The 24,659-nt window shown below is 36.2% G+C and overlaps 1 protein-coding gene across 6 annotated transcripts in view; it reads right to left on the bottom strand.

Moving 5' to 3' along the window:
* The window catches only part of fli1 (Fli-1 proto-oncogene, ETS transcription factor), a 32,965-nt gene extending 9,970 nt beyond the window's left edge, over positions 1-22,995 (bottom strand). Inside the window, exons 1-6 of one of the 6 annotated variants that reach the window (XM_051135148.1) lie at positions 22,847-22,995; positions 20,410-20,497; positions 11,381-11,592; positions 11,109-11,260; positions 9,799-10,002; positions 3,154-3,222 (exon numbers count right to left, since the gene is read on the bottom strand). In XM_051135148.1, the coding sequence (XP_050991105.1) occupies positions 3,154-3,222; positions 9,799-10,002; positions 11,109-11,260; positions 11,381-11,592; positions 20,410-20,454 (682 nt within the window). In that variant the 5' untranslated portion in view covers positions 20,455-20,497; positions 22,847-22,995. Of the gene's footprint in view, positions 1-3,153; positions 3,223-9,798; positions 10,003-11,108; positions 11,264-11,380; positions 11,593-16,043; positions 16,246-20,382; positions 20,498-22,846 lie in introns of those variants that run through there. The other 5 variants (XM_051135147.1, XM_051135146.1, XM_051135144.1 and 2 more) reach the window with 5 other exon arrangements.
* Positions 22,996-24,659: the final 1,664 nt, after the last annotated feature.

Genomic DNA, 24,659 nt, shown 5'->3' on the forward strand with positions numbered 1-24,659 from the left:
TTTTATATGTATTTTTTTATTATTATATAACATATTTCATTTTATATAATAAAACTGTGTAATTTAACTAATTCAAATATTCACACTATCCTTCAAAAATGTAGGATCAGTAAGGCTGACACTCACCCAGGCTGCATTTATTAAAAAAAAAAAAAAAAAAAAACAGTTATATTGGTAAATATTCTTACAATTTAAAATAACTGCTTACTGTGTGAATATATAGTGCAATGTATTTTAATCCTGTTACCAAAGCTGAATTTTCAGCATCATTACTCAAGTCTTCAGTTTCACACGATCCTTCAAAAATTAGTCTAATATGCTGATTTGCTGCTTAAGAAAAAAAAAAAAAACAGTTGTGCTGCTTAATATTTTGCTGGAAGCTGTGATTCTTTTGTCAGGATTCTTTAGTAAATAAAAAGTTGAAAAAGAGCAGCATTTATTTAAAAAAAAAAAAAATCTTTTGTAACAAACTACCATTTAAAAGTTTGTGGTCAGTACATTTTTATTCTTTCTTGTTTTGAAAGAAAGCAATACTTTTATTCACCAAGGATGTGTTAAAGTGATAGAAAATACTTATATTGTTAGAAAAGATTTCTATTTTGATAAATGGCTTTGCATCAGCAGTGCACTTATGCTGCCTTAAAATGCTCACTGCGTTTGAAAGAAAGCCATTTAGGGTACTAAACAGAAGATCAGCAGTTAAGATCAGTATAATATGGTATTTATTGCTTTAAGTGGAGTATTAATCAGTATTAATCTTTAACTACCCGTGAGAAATTGGCCTGGAAAAAAATGGCCTGAGATGAAAGGGTAAGTGAAAATAAATCCAGCACATAAATCTTGCTTTAATCTTCTGCTGATAAATGGACACCTGTTAAATGGCCACTTTTTTGACAGGCTCAGCATTTTTATGACTTGGATTAAACGCACAGCTCCAGGGAAGGCTTATAGATCGCAAAATTTTGAGATGTTTAACCTTTATACAAAGGATGCTCATGAAACACTGTCCATCACAGCACATGCACTTAGTGCTCTACTATGATTGACAACTGTGAGAAGAGGGTCAAAGGTCTTACAGCCGTCTCAGCACTATCTTATCTTCAAGCTCACTGTACTAATGACCCTAATATGTGTATAGAACAGGTGGTCTGACTTCTGGCTTTTCTCAGGCTAGCCGGTCCTCTGCTCTTACCCAGATAGCACTGCTCTCAGGACTATCACTGTTATTGCAGCCTTGTGCTTTCTGAAGCGGGAAAGCCCAAAGTGGTCTGTTCTCCAGAGAGACTGTCAAACATTTACTTAAATAGTTTATGGAAACTGATTTCCTTGATGAGTTTGAGAGCCTGATTTCATTTGGATGTGTATCTGGTGTTATCATTGGAAAGTACACAAGTAAATTACGCAAATGAGTCACAGCGATCGTTGTCTATCATTTCTGTGGTCTTACGATCAACAGCACATAAACGATCTTAAAACTTTGATGGACTGGATAATAAAACGTAGTAGCTTTTTTCATGAGTGTTAATCATTTTGTGTCATGTGTTTCATATCCAATTGACCCAGTAGCTTACCCAAAATTCAGAAGCTTGGTTATTAACTAAAACTAAGTTAAAACTGTATCTTTTTATCTTGGCATTTAATTCGCTTTCTTTGTTTGTAATTCAACCATCTGTCATATGTTTTAGTATTTTATACTAGACATATTGTAGTTCATTATTATTATTATTATTATTATTATTATTATTAAATGTTTTAGTATTTTATATTAGATGTTGTATCTGTATCCTTTTACCTTTTAGGTTTTATTTATTTTATTTACGTATTTATTTTTATTTTATTGAATTTGATGTTGAAAATTATATTTATGCAATTTACGATTATGTAATGATTATGTTAACACCATTTTATGTCTGAAAAGTGCTATAAAAAGTTCATCATAATCATTATTATTATTATTAGTATTATTATTAGTTACAGTCATACTTGATTTGCTGATTTGCATACTTGTTTTGTATGTTTACTTATTGATAATATTAATTAATACATTAAAACATACATATTATTTATAATAATAATTTAAAAAAAAAAAAAAAAATAAATAATATATATATATATATATATATATATATATATATATATATATATATATATATATATATATATATATATATTATTATTATTATTATTATTATTATTATTATGATTGATACACCTCTACCGGCATTAAACAATAATCCACAATATCCAAAAAGAGCCTGAATCCCAACTGTTTGCATTTATATATACATATATTATTTTGCAAACCCTGATTATATGTTCCGCTCTTAGTGCAAAGACCTTCTAACTGCAATACACAGGCATAATTACAATTTAATTTCATATCACTTTTAATTTTATATCACTTCTTGATTTTACGTCAATAAAACATAACAGGCTTTCTATTAACACAAGCAATAATTCCTTCTGAAGCTGATATTGATATTATGGTACACTAGATGTTTTATTGTACTGTACTTACAATGTAAAACACTTTTCCCCACGTCCACACGTACAAAAACACCCCTTAATCACTGTTATTATGGTACACGTGTCTTCCATTAACACATAATCTGTACGTGTTTCAGTTCAGTTCTGCTGTATTGTTTACAGAGACACCTGTCTCTCACCCTTTCTCTCTGTGTGTGTCCCTGTCTTTCCCTTTCCTGGACATGGCTTTTGTCGTGCTAATTGTCTCTCTGCTCTGAGAGCCCTCTGCTGTCCATGCTCAGGTGGAAATTGAATGGTTGACGCTTTTTATTTGCTGTACACAAAGACAGCACCTGCTGGGCGCTTTGCCCCGGCCTAGAGCCCTGCTCTGATACACACTAGAATAAGATGAAAAAAGAGGACGGGCCAACTAAACACTCCACAATGCCATTATTTTGATGAAATGATGAGACTCACTTCCTCATGTCATATCCATATGCATTGTTCACCTAATGTGCCTTTTGTGCTTCAGAATTAGTAATCCATGGATGGCACCATAAGGATTTCAAGTGAAAATGGTATTATTGCAAATAAAATACAATAAAAAAAATGTGTATTGTATTGTATGTAACAAATAAAAATATTGTTGGGGCAAGAGAAAAAAAAATATTTTGAGAATAAACATACCGTCTTTGGCAGGCAAGCGAGGAGACTGGTCGGTATGAGATGGTGTGTTGTATGATATTGACGAGCTGCCTGCAACACATAAAAAATTGATGTTAGAATAAATAATTAAAAAAAAAAAATAATAATAATAATAATAATAAACAGTCTGTAGAATGAAAACAAATATGCTTGCATTCAGTACACAACACAGTACATAAAAAAAAAAAACTCCCATAAAAGCCTCTCCTATTCTTAAATATGAAATTATTATAAAATTCAGAGAGGTTAAGAATAAGCCCATAAAACAAAAAACAAATTCAAACATACATGTATGACATTCAAATTAAATAAATGTATTGTACAAATTATATATACTGTTTTTTTTGTTTGTTTGTTCGTTAGTTTTTTTTGTTTTTTGTTTTTAATGCTGTTACATAAATAACAATTTTAGCATTTGTAATTGTGGCCATGAAAATCGTAGCTATTGAGCACTGATCTTATTTCTAAAATATAATCAACAGAAAATTCCATTGAGGTTTATAAACATGTAATTACTATGTAATTACATTGTAACAAGCAAACAAAGCACATATTTTATAACAAGGCACTTCATCAAGCATCAATCATTTATCACAGATTCTCTACATTAATTTCTCTTCACACAAGCTTCTCAGTTTTGTCATTACAATCCAAACATAATCTACACTTTGCACAGAGAGGCATTCATGTGCAGTTTCCAGTGAGCCGTCCCTGAAGCGCTCTCTTAATTTTAGCTCCTTTAACTCATAAATCAGCGCAAAGGAAAACAGAAGGAAAATTTAACTGGCAAAACACTAGTCGTCCTACTGTGGATGGAGGGCTGATGGTTATAGCGGTGGGATTTCAGCAGATGCTGAAGGAGGGATTCTCTGTTTTTCTGAATGAGGAAAGAGAAGGAATTACGCTTGGCATTTCTTTGTTCTTTGATCAGCTCTGAGAAGATAGCAGGGTGTTTTAATATACGTGTGAATGAGTTTAAGTATGTTTTATGGGGGAGGAAAAAGCATTGAACACATATTTTAACCTCCAGGCCCCTAAACCCCCCAAAGCGATGCTGCTGGGGCCACAGAACAGGGCAGTCTTTGTGTGGGGTGTGATCCCTACACAGCAATCAAAGACTGCTGTTCCCACACAAAAATAACCCCCCACACTTCCATGTGGAAGAGACAGAGAGAAACTTGTAAAGAAAATTGTGTATGAAAAAAACAACACAGGGCTGAAATGAAGAAAAGTTCTGCACTACATCTTTGTTAAGTACCAGCTGAGTTTTATGTGTACTGTTGTATATGTGCTCAGGTTTTTGTGATCCATGTTCTACACTGTAAAAAACAATTTGTTGAGTCAACTTAAAATAATTTGTAACCTGGCTGTCTTAAAATTTTAAGTTCAGTCAACTCAAAAAAAAAGTTTATTCAACTTGAAATGTTAAATTATACTAAGTGACAACTTAGATATTTGAGTTGAATCAACTTAAAGTTTTAAGTTAGCAAACACAAATATCTAAGTTGTTACTTAGTACAACTTAACATTTCAAATTGACTAAACTTATTTTAGTTGACTCAACTTAAAATTTTAAAGAGGCAGGGTAACAAAGTATTTTAAGCTGACTCAACAAATTGTGTTTTTTATTTTTTACAGTGCTATCGTTCTATTGTTCTATCTATCTAGAAACAATTTTCACTCAAAATTGCTAGTAAATTTCACAAATAATTACAAAGATACTGCAAGAAACACATACAGTACACAAACACATCACCATCTCCTTGCTCCAGCAGATATGTGACAACAACAGTGTCTACAGATGTGCTCAAATCACTGACGTGGGTTTAATCCTGGAGATTTCAGCTGTTTTATAAGTTATGACTCAAACTTCCAGAAGCTGGATGGTAGAACCATATCCACTGCAAGACCCAGAGATGCACAAAATCCCACCACAATATCAAGGAAGGTGCTGAAACATCCAACAGCAGTGATAATCCACCACAAATGGAGGTCAGATCAATAAAAGCTTGTGGGGAAGGGAGAGAGAGCTAGAGAGAACTGGAGAGAGAGAACATGCTGTTCATATGTTTATGGTCTGTGTAAACCATCAACGCTCTCTGAATGTCCCACTGAATTCTCGCTGTGACCACACTGTCCCATAACAACTGTTACAAACCTGCAGCACTCAATGAGACTCTTTCAGGGTGATTCTTTACAAAGTCAAATTATGATCTATCTATCTATCTATCTATCTGTCTGTCTGTCTGTCTGTCTGTCTGTCTATCTGTCTATCTATCTATCTATCTATCTATCTATCTATCTATCTATCTATCTATCTATCTATCTGTCTGTCTGTCTCTCTATCTATCTATCTATGGACCGAATGTAGAACCTGAATTCAATTTTTAAAAACATAATTAAACCAGCTCTAAATGGCACACAAGCTAAAAGTTCAGTTTTTTATTTTTTTTTATAACCACCAGACTGTTTACTTTTTTACTTTAAATCCAAAACTGAAAACATTCATCACAGAAGAGCTGCAAGTGATTTAAGAAAAGGCATCACATCACTAACTGCATATGTGTACATATAGATATATATATATTTATACAGCGTCTCTTTGAGGGTAAGCGCTTATTTCTGTGCATATCCAAACTTACTTCTGAAACCTTTTTAACACATGGACACATACACATACCTTTACACTCTATACAGTGTGTGTGTGTGGAGGTAAAGGCAGCGGTTCAGCTCTGCCTCCCTCCTGCACTGAAATTCCAACAAATTCTCAAATTGCAGCCAAATTGAAAGCACATTGGTGAGTGGGCGGCAATCGCTAATAAAATCTGAATAACTGACCAACAGCAAAGTCAAAACAAAACCTCCTACAGCACCATTCAGCACCAGCATCACCAAACACAGCACTAAAATATTCACCAGCTCTGCATTTTCGGCTTATTCTGATGCATGTCTATGTATTTGTGTACTTTATGAGTCAGCATTTGCTTGCAGTTTGGCCAGAGGCAGGACTCGACCCTGCCCTGCTCCACTGTGTATAAGTTTAACAACGCAGAGGAATGTTAATCAGACTCTATGTAAACACCACAGCATGTACACAGATGTGTATGAAATGATTATTCTGCGGACTCTCACATTGGCAGACAGCGTGACCGGAAACACGCAGCAGGCAGAGGGAAGCATGTGTGTGTATGTGTGTGTGTTTGCGGATCCAGGCCCAGTGTGTGAGCAGAACCAGAGGGTTGTATTGCGGAGTGCTGTGATTGTGTTTGTTTGTGTTGAGAGAGGAAAGAGATTATCTTTGGTTTCAAACCCTGAACCCCAGGGCTCAAAAGAAATCACCCTGGTAAACATGTGGACCCACATACATGTGCACACATGTAAACTCTATAACACATGGTCCTCTTAAAGAGACACTGCCATTCTTTACTCACCCTCATGTTGTGTTTTATGTTTTAAAGAAGGTTTAAATTTTTATCATTGTAATTTTAACAGTAAAAACCTGTTTATTAGGTTTCTGAAAAACTGGTGACAACTGTAATATATCAAACAGGTCATTTAATGCAATTTTACAGTAAATTATTTTAAATGTACAATTTTTGAAAGTGACAAACAAGAAGTCATTTTATAATTTACAGTGACAAATGACATGACATTGATATTTCTAGAATTGTCTATTCAAAAGTTAGTTATGCACATCAGGTTTTATGTTACACCTTATGTTGTTAAATTAATAAAAATGAATTATTTTAGTCTTGTGTGTTATCAGGATTTCATGGTTTTGTGTTTTTGTGTGTATGACACTAGATTCTTCATGTGAAGAACACATGTTTTTAAAGTGGTTGTCATTACATTATAAAGTTAAAAACTATATTTTTGTAATTTAGTATATTAACATTATTTCAGTTATTTATTCAGTCAAGTAGTACTTTTTACTGTAAATATAATGTCAATCTGTACACTAATAAAGATTCCAAAACGGTGTCATTTTTTGGCTCCTCAGAGAACCTTTCAGTGATCAATTCTTGAAAGTGTACTTTGAATTCTTGAATTTAAATAAATTCTTGAATTCTTGCGTGTGAAGAACATTTTAATAACTTTTATCAACTTTAAAAAAAAGCTTTTAGTGAAATGGTAATGTTCCACTGAGGTTAAAAGTTCTTCAGGCAGCCATCAATACCAAAAAAAAAAAAAAAAAAAAAAAAAAATTTGAAGCGTGTACATTTTTTTATAACAATTTTTTAAAATTGTTTCTTCACAGTACATTTCACAGATTTTTTTTTAATTTAATTTAATTTTATTTTTTAATTTATTGTTGGCGGTGAAAGTCAATGGGTCAATGGGTTGCTTAGGACCTTTGTACTGGAACACTGATTTTAATTTTGTGGAGAAAAAAATATATAAATAAAAAATTGAAAATAGAAGAAGAAAAAAAGTCAAATGACATGAGGGTGAATGAATGATTTTTGGTGGGGTGAACTATTCATTTAAAGTCACAAACAGGTAAAAGGAACCCAAATGTCTTTTGGCTAAGAGTGAGTAGCCTCCGGTATATGGACCATCTCTCTTATTATTATTATTTGATTTTCACTCAGGACACGTTCCAAGGCAATACAAACGGTGGAGCGAAGGATTACGAACCATTTCTTCTGTTTCCAAAACACACAGGCTAAATCAAAGAAAGAGCGGAAGGCAGATCCACAATGCCCGGCGTGTAAGCTCTGGCTCAGTCCCGGGGCAATCGTCCCTAATGAAAACTCCAAAACCGAGTTCTCTTAAAAAAAAAAAAAAAAAAAAAAAAAAAAAACACCTGACAGCTCACAGACAGGCCGGGCTCTGCCCTACAACTCACAATGGCTCTCTGTTATACTCCGAGTCTGTATGCAGGCCCACAGCCTGGCCACCAGCACAAAACCGTTGACACCCACGGAATAAAGTTCCCATTACCTCACAGCAGAATCCATCACTATTTTTTAAGGAGGACCGTTTTAACCACACAGCCTTGTTGGGACTCCACCCACCTCAGAAGCGAGCTGCTGTCATAATGTTTGGATGGGCCAGCTGCTCTCGCCATCCCAGCAAATTGCATCTAAATGCAACCCTTCTGAGAATGCGTAGCCTCTGTTTACCAATGCGATTCTCGTGCAAACAATTCACGCACAGATGCGGCGTGTCCTCCCGACATTTGGCTTATAGATGGTACTGATGTTTTTAAGTGGATGAGTGAACTTAGTTTTCACCAAAGCTGTGGGATTCTTGCCAAAACATGCAGGGAAATAACATAAGAAATCCTTTGGAAGAGAAATGGGGCAAGATGCCTCTGTTGTAAATTAGGGATAAACTTTCCCGTGCAGTGTGTAGGCAGGGGCCTCGCTGGCCGTCTCCTGAGGCCATGCACCTGGGCTTCATCTCTCTAAGTCTGGGGCCGAGAGCGCTCAGGGGGAGATGCTCTGGACGGGATGGTTGCTGAAATTCATAATCATTGTGACTCTGCCAAACCAAATGCATCCAGTAAAAGTCAAGCAGGTGGAGCGAGACAGGAGCCCTCCCTACTATAGCGTTCGAGTGGAATAAAACCAAGCGTAATGTGCAAACTATTAAAAAAGTATGTTATAAAATATTGCTGTAAACTTGATCCCGTGTGGTTTGAGTGACTGTGCCACGGCGTGGCAAAAAACAATGACAGCAGCCATGTGGAATAAACTAGGCTCCATTTCTTGCATGGATAGTCATGCATTAAACAGTTACAATTACTTCCAAACATTTTACTGTTGTGGTACAATTATTACAAGCGTTTCTAAATAGTTTAAAGAACAATTTATTGGTCAGTTGCTTGGCACCTCATAAATAGTAATAAACAAAATATAAACACTGCTCTAAAATGTCTTAAGGGTGATTTTCGATGAAATTGCAATTAAGCTGGTTTTGTTTTGAAGTCATTAATGCATTCTGTCATGAGAGACAGTCAGGCCACTGCAACTATTTAGAAATTAGTTGTTTCGTTAATTATGTTATTAACATACATTCTCAAAAAAAAAAAAAAAAAAAAAAAAAAAAAAAAAAAGGTATAAAAGCTGTCACTGGGGCAGCATCCTTTCAAAAACTTATGTACCCCATAACATTTTAGTCCATTAAAAACACATATTTCTTCCAAATGTGCATACCTAAATGGTGCATATTATTACCTTCAAAAGGTAAAAGATTAAAAATAAAAAAGCAGTTGTCACTGGAACATTACCCTTTCAAAAGGTACACCTTTATACCTTAGTTGCCCCATAGCGTCACATTTTAGTCCGTTGAAGGTACATATTTGTACCTAAAGTGTACATATTAGCACCTAAATGGTGCATATTAGTTCCTTTTGAAAGGCTACCGTTCCAGTGACAACTTTTGAACATTTTTATTTCCTGAGAGCGTATCACTCCAGTAACAGTCTTTGCACCATTTCTATTCTGAGAGTGCAACAAAAAATGTTAAATATTAGGTTTATATTTTGACATCATAAAGCAAGGCATAGACAAACAGTATGTTACACATTTGTAGGCATAAAAAACACTAAGAGAATGGCAGCAAAAGCAAAAGACTCAAACTAGCCAATCTCAGACGAATACAAAGAGGTGGTGGACTTACTTTCCCTGAGGTAATTGAGATGTGAGAGCAGGACCTCCGTGTTATACACATTGGTAAGTCTCAGGAAGTCCTCTTTGCTCATCTTGCAAAGTTCTTTTCCATCTGTGTTGTGGAACATGGCTGTGTCGATCTCCTGAAGACCATACTCTTTAATGGCCCAGTCTAACCATTGCCGCACATGGTCTGGAGACCAGAGAGAAGGGTCTGAAATGGAAATAAAGCCACAAATTAGCCATAGACAGCCTTTATGTAGCTTTCATTAGTTTAATCAGTCCAATATCACCAAAACCACTTGTAAGGAATAAAGCAGTAAGTAGATCTTTTTCATACAGAAACATAATTCTGCTATTAGTGGCTCCAAATGGAAATTCAAAAACAATGACTGTTCCAAACCCCCAAAGGTCATGCATTATTATTATTTTTATAGTGTTTTGTATTCTCCAGCAACTTTTGAACTGTTGGCATTCCTACATTTAGAAACAGTATTTTTACAGTTCATTTTGGTGCAGCTTCTACACCTTATTCAGAAAATTCATCCAAAAATGAAAATTCTTTCATCAGTTACTAGCCTGTTGATGGTAGCTATTGACTTCCACAGTAAGTAAATAAATAAATAAATAAATAAATAAATAAATGCTATGGAAGTCAATGGCTACCATCAACTGCTTGGTTACCAACATTCTTCAAAATATCTTCTTTTGTATCCAAAAAAGATTATTTGAAGTATGTTTCAAAAGACAATACAGTTTCACTCTTTCTACTTCAAAGTTTTACAGCTAATTCAATTTGCTATTTTTATATAATTGTGACCCTTGATCACAAAACCAGTCATAAGGTTCAATTTTTCAAAACTGAGATTTAAACATCACCTGAAAGCTGAATAAATAACCTTTGAAAACCTAAAATCTGAGGGTGCAAAAAAAATCTAAATATTGAGAAAATTGCCTTTAAATTTGTTCAAAAAAATTCTTAACAATGTATATTACTAATCAAAAATTATCAAAAGTTTTCATATATTTACAGTAGGAATTTTACAAAATATCTTCATGGAACATGATCTTTACTTAATTTCCTAATGCTTTTTTGTCATTAAAAAAAATAATAATAAATTGACCCATACAATGTATTTTTGGCTATTGCTACAAATATACCCCAGCGACTTAAGACTGGTTTTGTGGTCCAGGGTCACAGTTAATTGTAAAAAAATCTGAGTGAAAATTGTTTCTACTTTTTTCCCTCAGCTTATTAAACTTGTACTCTTATAAATGCAGCATTCAATATGTAGTCATGATGAGACAAACTGTGAATACCTGCTGGGACGATAACTCTCCTCTCATTGGTTGTCATGTTTGGGGGCGGAGCACACTTTTCATCCATGTAGCCAGTATAGTTCATCTGAGATGCGTCGGTCCCACCCACCATTTTATTGCATTTACCCACACTACAGTCCACCGGGGACTCTCTGCTACAAAGAGACCGGGAGAGAGAAAGTAAAACAAATATTGCTTACTAATGCTTATTTCAGACAGAACAACTCACAAAAACAGAACTATGGCAACAAATGGATTTTTTTCGCCCATACCTGGATCCATTGATGTGGTCATATTCTCGTTTGACGTTAACCCGGCCGGGCTGGTTGATCCACTCCTGCTGAGGGGGAATAGGGTTGATCTTGTGAGGCTGACCGTAGTCCTGTGTGCCGGACGCAGTCATGTCTGTCTTGGGTAAGGGAGCAGCAGCAGCGTACGGAGGCTCAAACAGAGACTGGTCTTCACTCACCACTGACAGCGCCTCCTGGAGGGTTGAACGGGAAGAAACTGTGTTACTGTTTCTCATTAAAGCACAGAGCAAATGACAAATGACTTTCAGTGCATCATGTATAACCAGAATTAACCAAAACAAACTGTAAATTGTGTTTTGCTGAAGGGCAGAATCACAGATGCTGGGTGCAAATAAAGCAGCACAATTGATTGCTTATACATCGCCACACCACTGCTACGGATGTGGGAAAACTGCCTTGAAGTCAACATGAAATGCAACTTCTTTTATTTAATTTGACATATTTCCATGTGAATTCAATTTTTTGAAAGTTTTTAATAAGGCAAAAATGTAGAGATTTTTTCCATTGCATTACATAGCAGAATGAAGTCAGGTGGTTGAAGAGGAGGGTTTAAAAAGGGATTTCTGATGTCAGCAGAAAGGAAGGTTGTTTGGAGGTGGAGAAAGTTATTGTGGTTTGATAAAAGTCTAAATGCATTTTTTTTTCTTATGCACAGTAAGACCTGAAAAGTTCATTACAAAAGTGAATAAGGTCTACACATGGTGCATTGATTTAAAGTGGACTTAAACAATTTTATGTATCAGGTACTACTGAGAATAATAATAATAATAATGCAATTCAGCATATGCTGTACGGTTATCACTGTCTATACCGGAAAGAAAAATGGTGTAGTAACATTTTTCACTTCGAAATTGCTAGTATATTTCAAAATTAAGAATTATAAAGAAATTTCAATGAAATGGCAAGTAACACATTAAATAAAATGGATTATTTTGAGACTTTATTGTAAAACATACTCCAATAATTCAATAGCTCCAATAGTTCGAATATTTACTAACCTTTATTAACCTAAAATATTTATTAATATTATTCATTAACCTTTACTTCGAGAAATAAACTTTTTGTTTTTGAGAAGAATTTCAAAACATGACTTTCAATAAGTACAAAGGAACTTATTTTACTTTATTTGACATATTTACATGTAAAAAAGGGATTATTAATAAGAAAAATGTGGAATGGGACTAACTGAAAAGTGCTGTTAATTGTTAAATGCTGTTAAGGTGGTTGAAATATGAGGAGTTAAAAAAGGAATTAGTGATGTCAGCAGAAAGGAAAGTCATTTATTATGTTTATTATGTTTTGATAAAATATTATGAATAGATTTTACATTTTTAAGTTTCTAAAAAAAAAGGTTACTAGAATATGTTTTGCAAGAAAACGCAATTGTAGTCTTTTTACTTCAAAATTCAAAATTTCAGTGTGTAGTTGAATAGGGAAATGCAGTAAATAGGGTAATTTTGCTTTTTATGTTGACTTCAACTTTTTTTATGTATCATCGAGAAAAAAATTATAATAATAATTAGCCAAATGCTTCAAGGATATCACTGTCTAAACACAACCGTTAACTTCACATGGACCACTAAACCTTTTGTTTTGGAGAAAAATTTCAAGTCGTGACTTTCATTAAGTAAAAGATTTCTAAGTAGATTTCTTGCTCATGACTCATATATGAAACAGAACAGAGGCAGAGAGATCTGTCCAAGGTCACTTCTACATTTGCTCTCATTGTAGGCGCTCAGCTGGGGTGATGTACTTTTATTAAAGAAAACAAACGGAGCAGACAGGCCCCTCTGGAGAGAGCAGTGTCTACACGTGCATGTGATCGTCTCCATTCACATCTCAGTCAAATCTTTAAGTTTTCAGAAAACTATCCTGAACCAATCACCTAGATTTATCGCTGATATTTCAGTTATAAACATCCATAAAACCCTTAACATTCCCAGAATTTAAACTGGGCCACATAAAATATTTGAAGATGTACAAACACAAGGCTAAAAGATTTTGAAAAATGCATATCATTGTGGATTTTGAGAGTGATTTTAGAGCTCAGATACTGTTTGATAGCAAAAGAATAATTCCTCTTTGGCATACAGCATCTAAATATCTAACTGTGCGCATTTCACAATTCATACTGCTGTTATTTTAGAGATTAAGAATTAATGGCAAATGAGCATTTAGCTATTCTTTTTCCCTTTTGAACTTTCATGACAGTCTTCATCAATTTGATCAGCGTCCCGTGGACAGTATCGGGGCGACCCACAGCAGCAGGCCTGTGCCATGATAAGTATGGCAGAGTTAAGGAATGCCTTCATGGTGCCAGATAAGGCCAGAGCTGCTATTATGACTGTTACACGTTACTTACACGCAGACATATCAGCCTCCACCATATAATTCATGATTGGCAGTCAGTCTTTCCCAAGATTACAGAGGGTTGTAAAAATAGGAAAATCTAATTCCACACTCATGCTCGTATATACGTACAGACAGGCCTGTCAAAAGGCGAAATTCCTTCATCTCTGTGAAACAGAGTGCTAAGCGATGGTCAGCTTACAAGTGCAAGCTCCTTGTTACAATGAGGTTAGAATACTCACAAAGGTGCCATTTTCCTGAGGCTATAAATTGGCCGTGTCTGCATGGCTCGCTTAAACCGTCCAGAACCACAGGCTAGTTTGGTGTTGTAGATTTATGGTGAGGTACGCCAACAGCTGAACATGCTGCATAAATAATACATTATGCTACCTTATATTATGATTCTCACTGGAAAATCAATTTTGAAAATTTTCATATCAGTAATTTAATAGCCAACTTAATCATCATTGCTCGCCCCGCAGAAGATGCGTCATTCAGTCGGGATGTACAGACCCCATTAAAAGCAAAGTGCTATTTTATACAAAACGCATTCCTGCCTTTTGTTTCAGGAGGAAAAGGAAACCTGACAGGAAACCAGATTGTGTGGAACAGGAAATACCCGTAGATTGAGACCCCCTCCTCATTGTTGACCAAAGTGTACAGTTAAAAATCAATCAAGAAAGCTATATGCGTCAAATTTCAACGAAATAACAACTTATTCTAGATGACATTAATGCTACAGGAGATACAGTACAGTTATAAAAACTAATATTTGATGACTGTAGTGGGTGGCACTTTATATTAGGTGTATTTTATACACAATGTACTTACATTATACATTAGATGTTAAAGCATGTTAGGTTATGGTTAGTGTTGGGGGCATACAAAATGATAAATAAACAATAAATATCATATGTGAATTGCTCAAAACAGAAGACAAAAGTTCACAGATCAAACTCAATCGTTTTCTGTCCCTACTGTTAATGTCTATATATATATATATATATATATATATATATTACATTAATATACTCAAACACAGACATTCATATATATATATACATATTATTTTTAACTGAGATATGATTTAGTAGAAATCTAATAAAATTTGCAGGACAGTAAAACAATTGGTTTTGACAGTGTAATAATAATAATAATAATAAAAATTATAATACATTTTAACAGTAATTAACATTATAAACAGCCCATCACAACGGTACTGATCATATAATAATAACAAACACTATAATTTTTATTCTTGATACCATACATTCTACAAAGATTTTATGTTCTTTGGAGAGTTGCTGGATTAAAATCGTTCTTCTTCTGTCCTCAATCACCCCAGTGCAATCGAAACAGTCTATTTAACATGATAAAATCTAACACAAGCATGATGTGTACGGCCCCAAACATATACCACACCCAAAACCACTTATATGACCGCAAAAAAGGAGTGTTTGAATCTGCAGCCCTCCCCTCCAGACAAGAGTCAACAATCAATCATTGATCGTTACCTTATTTGATGCTCAAATATTTCATTCAGATTGATATTTGCCTTTAGTCCGAGACTGAATATGCGAATTATCTACATTTAAAATATCTCCATAAAAAACTATCGAAAATCCACAGAGTAACGGTGTGGACCACACACAACTAATTCTTCTAAGAGCGCGTTTTCTTAAGTAATTTGTGTTAACCAATTTAAGAGTATTGTATAGTAATTATTATTAGTTGTCTAAAGAAGGAAAAGACGTGGAGTAGCCTAATATTTTATTGTGGGTGGGCTCGGCTTTTGAACTATATGAATGGTTGGAAAACCTCGGCACGGTGCCACTCCAATTGCGCAGCCACATCTCCAGCCTAAAGCTTTATGATTTATATAAACCACTGCGCTGCATTCACACACACGCGCCACGGTAAACGGAAAACACAAAGCAGACTCGTCGAGCGCCGGACTTTCGCTATTCTAATCCTAAAAACGAAACATCCGATTTTTTTCTTGGCGAAACATCTTTACTCCATCACAAACAGCGGGCTAGCCCGTGCGTTTTTACGAGCGTCCGAGTGTGTGTAGAATCCATCTGAACGCTCGTATCCTCCGCTATAGTTTTCAACTTTCCACAAAGTTTCGACGAAAAGGAAAAGGAAACTTGGAGAGAGAGAAGAGGAAAAGCGCTGCACGGAGCGGCTGAAAAGTCCCAGACAGGCAGAACTACAGGCGTCTAAGCTCTCAAACTCTGTCCATCTCAGAAAGAACCCTCTCCTCCACTCTTACCTTAATAGTTCCGTCCATTTTGCGCAATTTTCAGTGGAGCCCGACAATATTCCAAACATGACACGCGTCTGAATTAATTCCAGCCCCCGATATGTGGCGGAGAGACAGAGACAGTTTCGCCGGATGGTTTTTTTCCTCTAAATTTGGGAAGTGAAGTCACTGCGCTTGAGAAGGAAGCCGTGTAGCCTATGTGTATGTGTGTGCGTGTGTGCAGTGTGTGTCACTGGCCCTGCCTTCATTACGGCACCCAAAGCAGGATATTTGTCCCGAGAAGATAAGACACCAAAACAATAGTGTTTCTTTCCTTTGTACATGTTTTTGCCTGGAAATATTTACAGAATGCCTGCCAGCTCTTTGCATTTGTTGCGCTTTTTCCGACGTTAATGTACGCGGATTTGTTAGAAGCATTGCTTTAACGCATCGAATGCGCGTTAAAAATAATAACATTTCAGAAAACAAATTACGTTAAAATGATTACAAATAATAATAATAAAATAAAATAAAATAAAATAAAATAAAATAAAATAAAATAAAATCTTGTTGACTTTTTACTTTATAGCAGGTTAATAATCAATCAATGTCATAATATTAGGATCGGATGTTCCGATATAAAGGAAAGCGCAAACAGGATCTACCTATGGTGAAGTGAAGAATGTGACGAGTCTATCCGAACTTCTTTCGCTGCAAAAATGGGTTTCCATTAATAAAACCTAAGCCCGCAGCGCCGAGTCTGTCTGCTCCACACGTGTGCGCACCTCTGAATGCACATGAATAGCATATCTCCAGCAATACTGGTGCTCTCAGGCTGTATGGGCCATATAGAGAGGCTGATACATCTCGTGTGCTTGCTGTTCAACATTTTGCAAAATCAGTCACATATGGCCTTACATTTTTCATGTCTCCATGGGAAATGAGGGGAATCTCTATTCTCTATTCTAGAGTACGTTAAATATAAGGCTACGTTAAATATTTACTTTTGTCCTAAAAAAGGAAATGCAACTCTAAACATTATTTATCCGATAAAAACACGGATTTTGCAGTGTTTGTGTCTAAAAAAAAATCTATTTCGCATCAATATTTTATGGTAATAACACAATCATTTCCCTTTAAATACAGTTCTTGTGATTCCCTTTTCCAAATGTGAGAGTCTATCTCCACCCCCTACTTTTTTTCGGTTCGCTCTATTACCAAGCACACTCTAGACGCGCAGCCAGCCCAAAACGTGACCAGACCCCCGGATCCTGAGACCCCCTGACCGAGAGGGCCATGCCTAGGGGAGCGAGACTGAGTCTGCGCCGGCTGCCTTGCACTGTTTGCGACATGGGGGTCTAGAGGGGGGGAGAGGCCCCCTCGAGAGCGCCACATCTGGATCCTGCTAGGGGTCAAGGCTTCTCCTGCCTGAGGCCTGCACAGTAATTAACGGAGACACCTTGTTTAACCATTTCGAGTCAGGGCCCCTCTCTCCTGCACAAAACAACACTGGCTTTTCTTTCGTTCAAATAAACGGCGTTGGCACATATTTATCCATTTCTGCATTCTTGGACAAGGTGGAGGACGGTGACAAAGCAGAAAGATGGGAATTGGGTTTTGGTTTCGAAATAACCATTTACCGTCATTTACACGATTATTTATGGCTGAGCAACGCAGAATTGGATTTGGAGCATCATATCAGGTTTTGGGACATCTGTATGCGAGTTGCAGTGAAAGGGTGGACATTATTTTCACAGAGCGTGGGACTTGATAGCTGAAACATATGTTTCCCTAGAGGGGCCGCTTAGACTCCACCATTCTTTTAATTAAAACACCATTATCTCTGAGCGCATGACGAGACGGAGATCTGGCGGAGAGGGGTCACTAATGACAGTATAATTATGTTTTATGGTCTCCATTTCGATTATTATAAATGAGACGTCTCTTTACTTGAGACTAAACTATATATCAGATAAATAGTGGACACAATCGTTTCATTCAAAAATACGAACCGCATTTGTGGTGAATTAAAGCAAGTAATTGTTATAGTAGATCGGTAAGATATTCGTGGTTTGAGGACAACAGTCTTGTCTTGGTCTATTTAGACATCATCTGCTTATCCAAGGCTGTTTCCAGATGCAGTGTGTTTTCAAATCACAAGATGTAATGATAACTTGTCCAAAAGAAATGAAGTTTTATTTATGGATCAAACATCTTCGTGAGGTGCATCATTAAACCTAGAAAAATCAGCCTCTTTTCCCGCGTGGCACTTGCCCAGGTCATTATGAGTCCAGCGGTAACAAACATTTTGGAAGGCCAATAAACAGATGCATGTTGGTTTATGTAGTGAGCCACAGAACATCTGGCTCGACGCTGGAGCTTGACAGCCAGGCATTTCTCCCAACCACGACCTGTGGGAAGCCAGTGGCCCAACGCTACTGGAAAAACCCTGAAGTGCTGGAGTAAGACTAACCCAGAGTGAGACCAGAGGCTTCCTCAACTTTAAAAGGAAGAAAGAAGGGGAAAAAATTGTGTGGGAACAATGTGGTAACCGGACTTGCGACTTTCGACCATACAATTACGTAACTGGCTACTAAAGTCTACAAGTATAGACCTAATTTATAGATCCCTTATCTATCTATCCATCCATCCATCCATCTATCTATCTATCTATCTATCTATCTATCTATCTATCGCATGGTTTTGCGAAAAAAATAAAAAAAATACTCGAGTGAGGCTGCAGGCATCGTGCTTCTCAGGTTGCTCGAGACCGTCACGAGCCCCTTTCCTCTCACGCGCAGAGAATGACACGGACATCGAAAAATAGAGACTGCAGCACACAACACCAAACTGTCTGGGCTCCTGCTCCGGGCCATAATTAATTTGAGATTTATTTTTATTGGAAAGCTCCAGTCTCACCCGGCCTTAACCAAACAAAAACCTTAACCCGTGGCTTCGCCTGAATGAAGCTGAATATTTCTCTGAAACCGGCCTTTTTTTGAGACGTGCTGAAGTAAATCCCCCTTCCCGCTCAAATTCTGCCCGCCAGCAACAACACCCAAATATGACCGTTTTATCTGCAGTGTGCAAATTAAAGAGGGGGAGGGGGTACATACTTGTGTAAATATTTCTGTAACATATCTGTTAAATATTTGTCAAATCTGATCAAAACAAAAACTTGGTTTTGGTTGTATTAGAAGAATGTTCTAATACAGACACACCCAAGAGTGTTTCAAAATAAGAATAAATACAAACCAAAAATCATAAAATATAACACCAATAATAACAAAAATATTCCCAGAGACTTCTGTTGCTCCATTTTATTGTTGTTTATACGTGGCCAAACTTCACTGCCACGCAGTGCACTATTTATTATTCAGTCTGTGGAGAGAAAGCTGGATTTCAAAGAGAAGGTTTCCCCTCAACATTCCTGCGCTGCTAATGTCTCGAAACAAATCGAGGACTGTTCGTGGGACTGTGAAACGCAGCCCCTCTGTGGAGGAACACAAACTATAGCGTCTGCATGAAAAGCTCCCTTATGCAGGGGGGCAATAAGTCTCCATAACATAACAACTCGGCTCTGGAAAGTATGCTGATTGTAAAGATATAATGAATGACTTTAGCAGGCACAATACTTCATTTTCATGGCTCTGTCTGTACGCTGTGCACTAAGCCTTTTGATACATTAAAGTTATTGCTGTGGCGCTTTGCCATAAATAACCATCCAAATATGCCAATGTACATTTCAACCTCTATAAGAATGAACAGTGATATTACAACATACCTTTCATAGAGAGGTAGCCTATATAACTTCATGTTAGCGCCAGAAAGTGAGTAATTCAGTAGAAGTGGCATAATCAGTGTGGGCTTATACAGTAAATCCAAAACCCATCTGTAGAGATTCCTTAAACAGTTCTAGTTTGAATGACCATAAATGTTCTATATGGAAACTTCCCTATGCATAGTTGGTCGAACTTAGCTCATGCAAAAACAGATGTCTGCCATTTGCAATGTTTACATTCTTTAAGACCACGTCGAGAGAGGAAAAAAAAATGAACCACGTTAAATATAATAATGTACAATAAGTAACATGTGAAAGTCAAAGATGGCCTGTCCCTTAGTTCAATGGTCGGAACAAATTTAAGACTAAACCTGGCAGACCGTGCACACTCTCCCAGATGTGTTGTAAACCAATTAACCTAATCATCAAACTAAACGTCCTTCATACTGTATCATTTTAAGTCAAATATGAGGAGAGGTGAATCCGGAAAACCGCGTTTTTACAAGCCATTCACACATCAGTCATCAATGTAACTCGGAAGAGGAAAAGGGCAATTTAGAAGTTCCACTCTGTTTCCTCCGACATTACCTGCTCGTAGTGACGATGTTGTCTTACCTTGACGTAAGACGACGTGTCGGGGACGGTCTGAAACATTTTCATTGGACAGAGAGCCCGGAAATGTGTGATGTTCACTTCACGGCCCCTTCAAAAAACAGATCCACAGGTCATCTTAGAGGAAGCTGGTGTTTACCCATGTTCAAAACTAACAAATCAGTATGCCTAAGTTAAACTTTTATAATAATAATTATAATAATAATAATAATAATAATAATAATAATAGGCAGGACAAATGCAACCAATTTGTTTCTTATTCTGACCTAATTCCGTCCGTCGCCACAAGACAACTGTTCCTAATTAAACTCTGCAATTTAACTTAATTTAACAAACGATTTCACTCATTATCTTTTAGTCCTTCATTAATTCTTGTCTCATTAAAATCGGCACAAAACATTTTATTTATTTCTGTGAATTACACGGATTCTCCTCCGTGACCATGCAAAATGCATTTCTGTCTCATATTCTACGAAATGCATTTCTTCATGCCCTACAGTGATATTTTCATTTCGCCAAAATGAAGTTAGTTAATCTGCATTCTCTGCGTTTACCTGTATATCGTGTATAAATTGTAAAATCATTTGCAACGCAGAAGTTATTATGAATAGTATTGGCTCCTTGGTTTCCACCCTGTTAAACCACATCCAGTAATCTAAACAGAGAGGTCAGATCTGGTTCATGAGCTTATATGAGGGACACGAGTGGACCACGGTTAAACAGAGCTGCATTTATTTCCTTTAAGAATTGTAGCCTATACCTTTCATCCCTCCAGAGGTTTAACATTCACAGGCCTCCATTTTATTAAATATTTTGCCTAAACAGTACAGTGGCATTATAATAATAATAATAATAATAATAATAATAAATTATAGGACATTTTATAATGATGTAATCAAAATATCACACATTTTGCTTTTCTCTTCGCATTTCTTCATCTTTCGTTTTTGAATGCGTTTATAAGATAAGGCTATAAGATAAGCCAATTTGTGAAGTATATAGGCCCATCCCCCTTCACGTTCAGAGCAGCCACATATTGAAACACTTTTCGTTTTAATAAGTGTAGCTTACAAAGTCTCGGGTGAAAGGGCACCTCGGGGACGGTGTCTTTTGCCTTTCCTTCGGCGTGCAATTACAGAGCAGACTGGCACTAGCATTATTTAACATTCCTCAGCAGTTCAGGAGCATAATGAAAATAACTGATGGCCATATCAAAACACAGCGAGAAAAATAACGTAAACATATCAGAACTTTATTTCTTGCAAATCGTCCTCATTAGTGCACTGACAACTGACACGATGTCTTTAAGTTTATTTATCCTTTTTAGAGGCTATAATCATTAAATGAGGATTCATCAAGAACAGAGTGATGACAAGTTGACCATTACATCCTGATGCAGCCTAAATAATAAATAAAACCTCGTTTATTTCATTTGTGTTTTCAAAACACCAAAAGGCTTACTTTCCCAAACCATCACTGTAAGAACATTAATTACATTCATGCATCATGTACAAAATAATCTTTTGTTTCAGTCCACTTCACAGTTTCTGTTATTTCACGTTTTCAGTGTCAATGCAACTTTCCTCACCACTTTTAAGTGATTTAAGATGTAGCAAATTTAGGACTGCAGGATGTCACCTTGATTTTACAGGCAATTCAACTTTGTTGAAGTTTTCAATATTAATGGGTTGTAATTTCTTGCATTGCACTTAACTAGTGAGACATTTCTTTGAAAACAATTTGTGCGTGAAGCATCAAGATGCCACATAGAATTACATGCTTACACATTTTTTTTTTTTTTAAATAACGTAACAAACGAAAAACGTAGGACGCACTCGGAAATGATGGAAATTAAAAATGCACTGGTCAGCTGTCGGTAAGGAATGAGATGTTGTCATGTCGATACCTGAACATACTGACCGTAATGAATAAATCAGGAGTCTTATAATTCGCTCGATTTAAATTCGCAGCGTCAGACCTCGGGCTCCTGCGGGCGAGAGCTGGGCTCGCCTCATAAACTTTCCCAAATGCATCCAATTTCTAAACGGTAAAAGAGCATAGAATTCCGCATCTGTGGCCAATTAAGTGACTGGAGGCTCAACAGAACTGTTAAGTAACTGCATCGCCTCTCCTCCGAAGAGGACCGAGAGCTTCTAGTGTTTCATTTGAAGCGTCTTACCTAGCGTGTACGTGTTATCCATCAAATAGCGTCTCCCTCAACTGTCAACACATTGGAAATGAGCAAAGAAGCGACATACCAAAGTGGACATGGAACTCAAAATCATTCGCCAGTGAAAAGTAGTTCCACGTGCATGTGTTTTATTACGAAAAAAAACGAAACGATGATTGTAGAGCGTCAAAAACTTTCTGGTCAAACTAAAATCAGAAATAACACAAGCTCAACTTTTCCAGCGCTTAACCTCAAACAAAGAATACTCACCTGTTTGTCTCTGTCACTGGGTAATTCTGAACTCTTTTCCGATTTTAAATAATTAGTCCCGTCTATGAGAAAGTGATTGTCATGGATAAATGTGAGTTATGTTGAGTAGGCGTGTGTGGAGGAGAGGAGGGATGTATGAATGAGGAAAGTGAGATGGGAGAGCAGCGGCTCCTGGCCAATGAGAAAGCACGAGCTCACCCTGAACATCCACTGAACCGTAAAATAAGGGAAATCTTACTGAAATGAGCACAGGACCATAAAGCAGGGGGGAAAGCGGAAAGCGTACTTGAGGACACCTGAATATATTCTGCAGATATACAAACATTTAAACATTTAAATCGAACGTTTCACAATTTCATTTATATAATTGATTTGTTTATTCCTTTCATTAATGCCATTACAAAAAACATGAGCATTTACAGAGCACAAAATACAAAAACAAAGCCGGACACATAATAATAATAGTATTAAAAATGATATAAATATAAATATATGTATATATATATATATATATATATATATATATATATATATATATATATATATATATGTATGTATATCGATCGTTTTTTTTTCGTTTTTTTTCTCCCAGAATCAACGTCTCGAGGATGAACGCACTCAGCGGGATCATGTCACATCCACGCGTCACCCGTGAGCGTCTCTTTCCTGTTAGGTTGACCCTGTTCACTTCACTAACTCCATTTCCTCCACCCAAGAACTCCTTCAAAGAACCAGCGGCAGGTTTACAGTCGGGAAAGCCGCTGATGCATGACGTTTGAATATCAGTGAGGAACCAAACACTTGATAAAGACTCCTCATTGATCTGAACTTCTGAACTGAAGGCGGTTATCAAATGAGGTCTGAGCTTTTTTTAAACTGTTGATTTAAAATGACACTTTACATGGTGTTTATAATTACATTTACATGAGTACTGAGTAGTACACACCAAATTAACTACTAATATACTTAATATGTAGCTTATTACATTGTGATTTGAGCTTCTCCTGACTGCAATTTGCTAGCTATTGTAATCAATTATTACACAACATAAAATGTGCAACATGGGTGCAGCAATAAAAATGTTACAATAAGTTGCAAAAGGATATGTGCCTTTGCTAATGGATTTTATGTAATAATTTAGTTTGAACTTATGATTCTAGTTTGATAAATGTCACACACACACACAAAGTAGTAAAAAAATATTTTTCCCATATGTCTAAATTTACCTGACTGACTTAGGTAAACCTGAGTAAACTCTGACATAAACAGTATCTGGAATAGCACACCACGTTCCCGTAAGGTCACATAAATTCTTTTAAACAATAGCAGGAAATTGCCACCTTACCCAGACGGGAAACATATCTAAACGCAACCATTACTAATTGCAATGCCTGAATGTCATTTTGCAACATGTAAAATGCTACATTTTTACATATTTTAACCAACACAGAAAAGTTTTATTTTTATATTATTATATGTTATTATTTTTTATTTTATTTTTCAATGTATCCTGCCTGAGTAGCTACTGGAATTTTACAGATGTCAGGACTGAGAACACATCAGTGACTTGATGACGCACTTCCATCCAAATGCCTCCTTGACAGGAGTAAGAAACAATAAACAGTGCTAGTGTTAGTTCTCAGAAACTGGTTGTTTCTCTCTCTCTTTCTCTTTTGTCTTGTTGCTTTAAAGTTGTTACTGTAATTATCATATATCATGTTCAGTAATAAGTGAACTAAGAGATCTAGAAAGAAATGTAAAAGGAATGAAAACAAAGATATTAAAGCATGATTCATAAAAAAAAAAAAAACAA

Source organism: Labeo rohita, chromosome 18 (genome assembly GCF_022985175.1).
Source record: "Labeo rohita strain BAU-BD-2019 chromosome 18, IGBB_LRoh.1.0, whole genome shotgun sequence".
Lineage (NCBI taxonomy): Eukaryota > Metazoa > Chordata > Actinopteri > Cypriniformes > Cyprinidae > Labeo > Labeo rohita.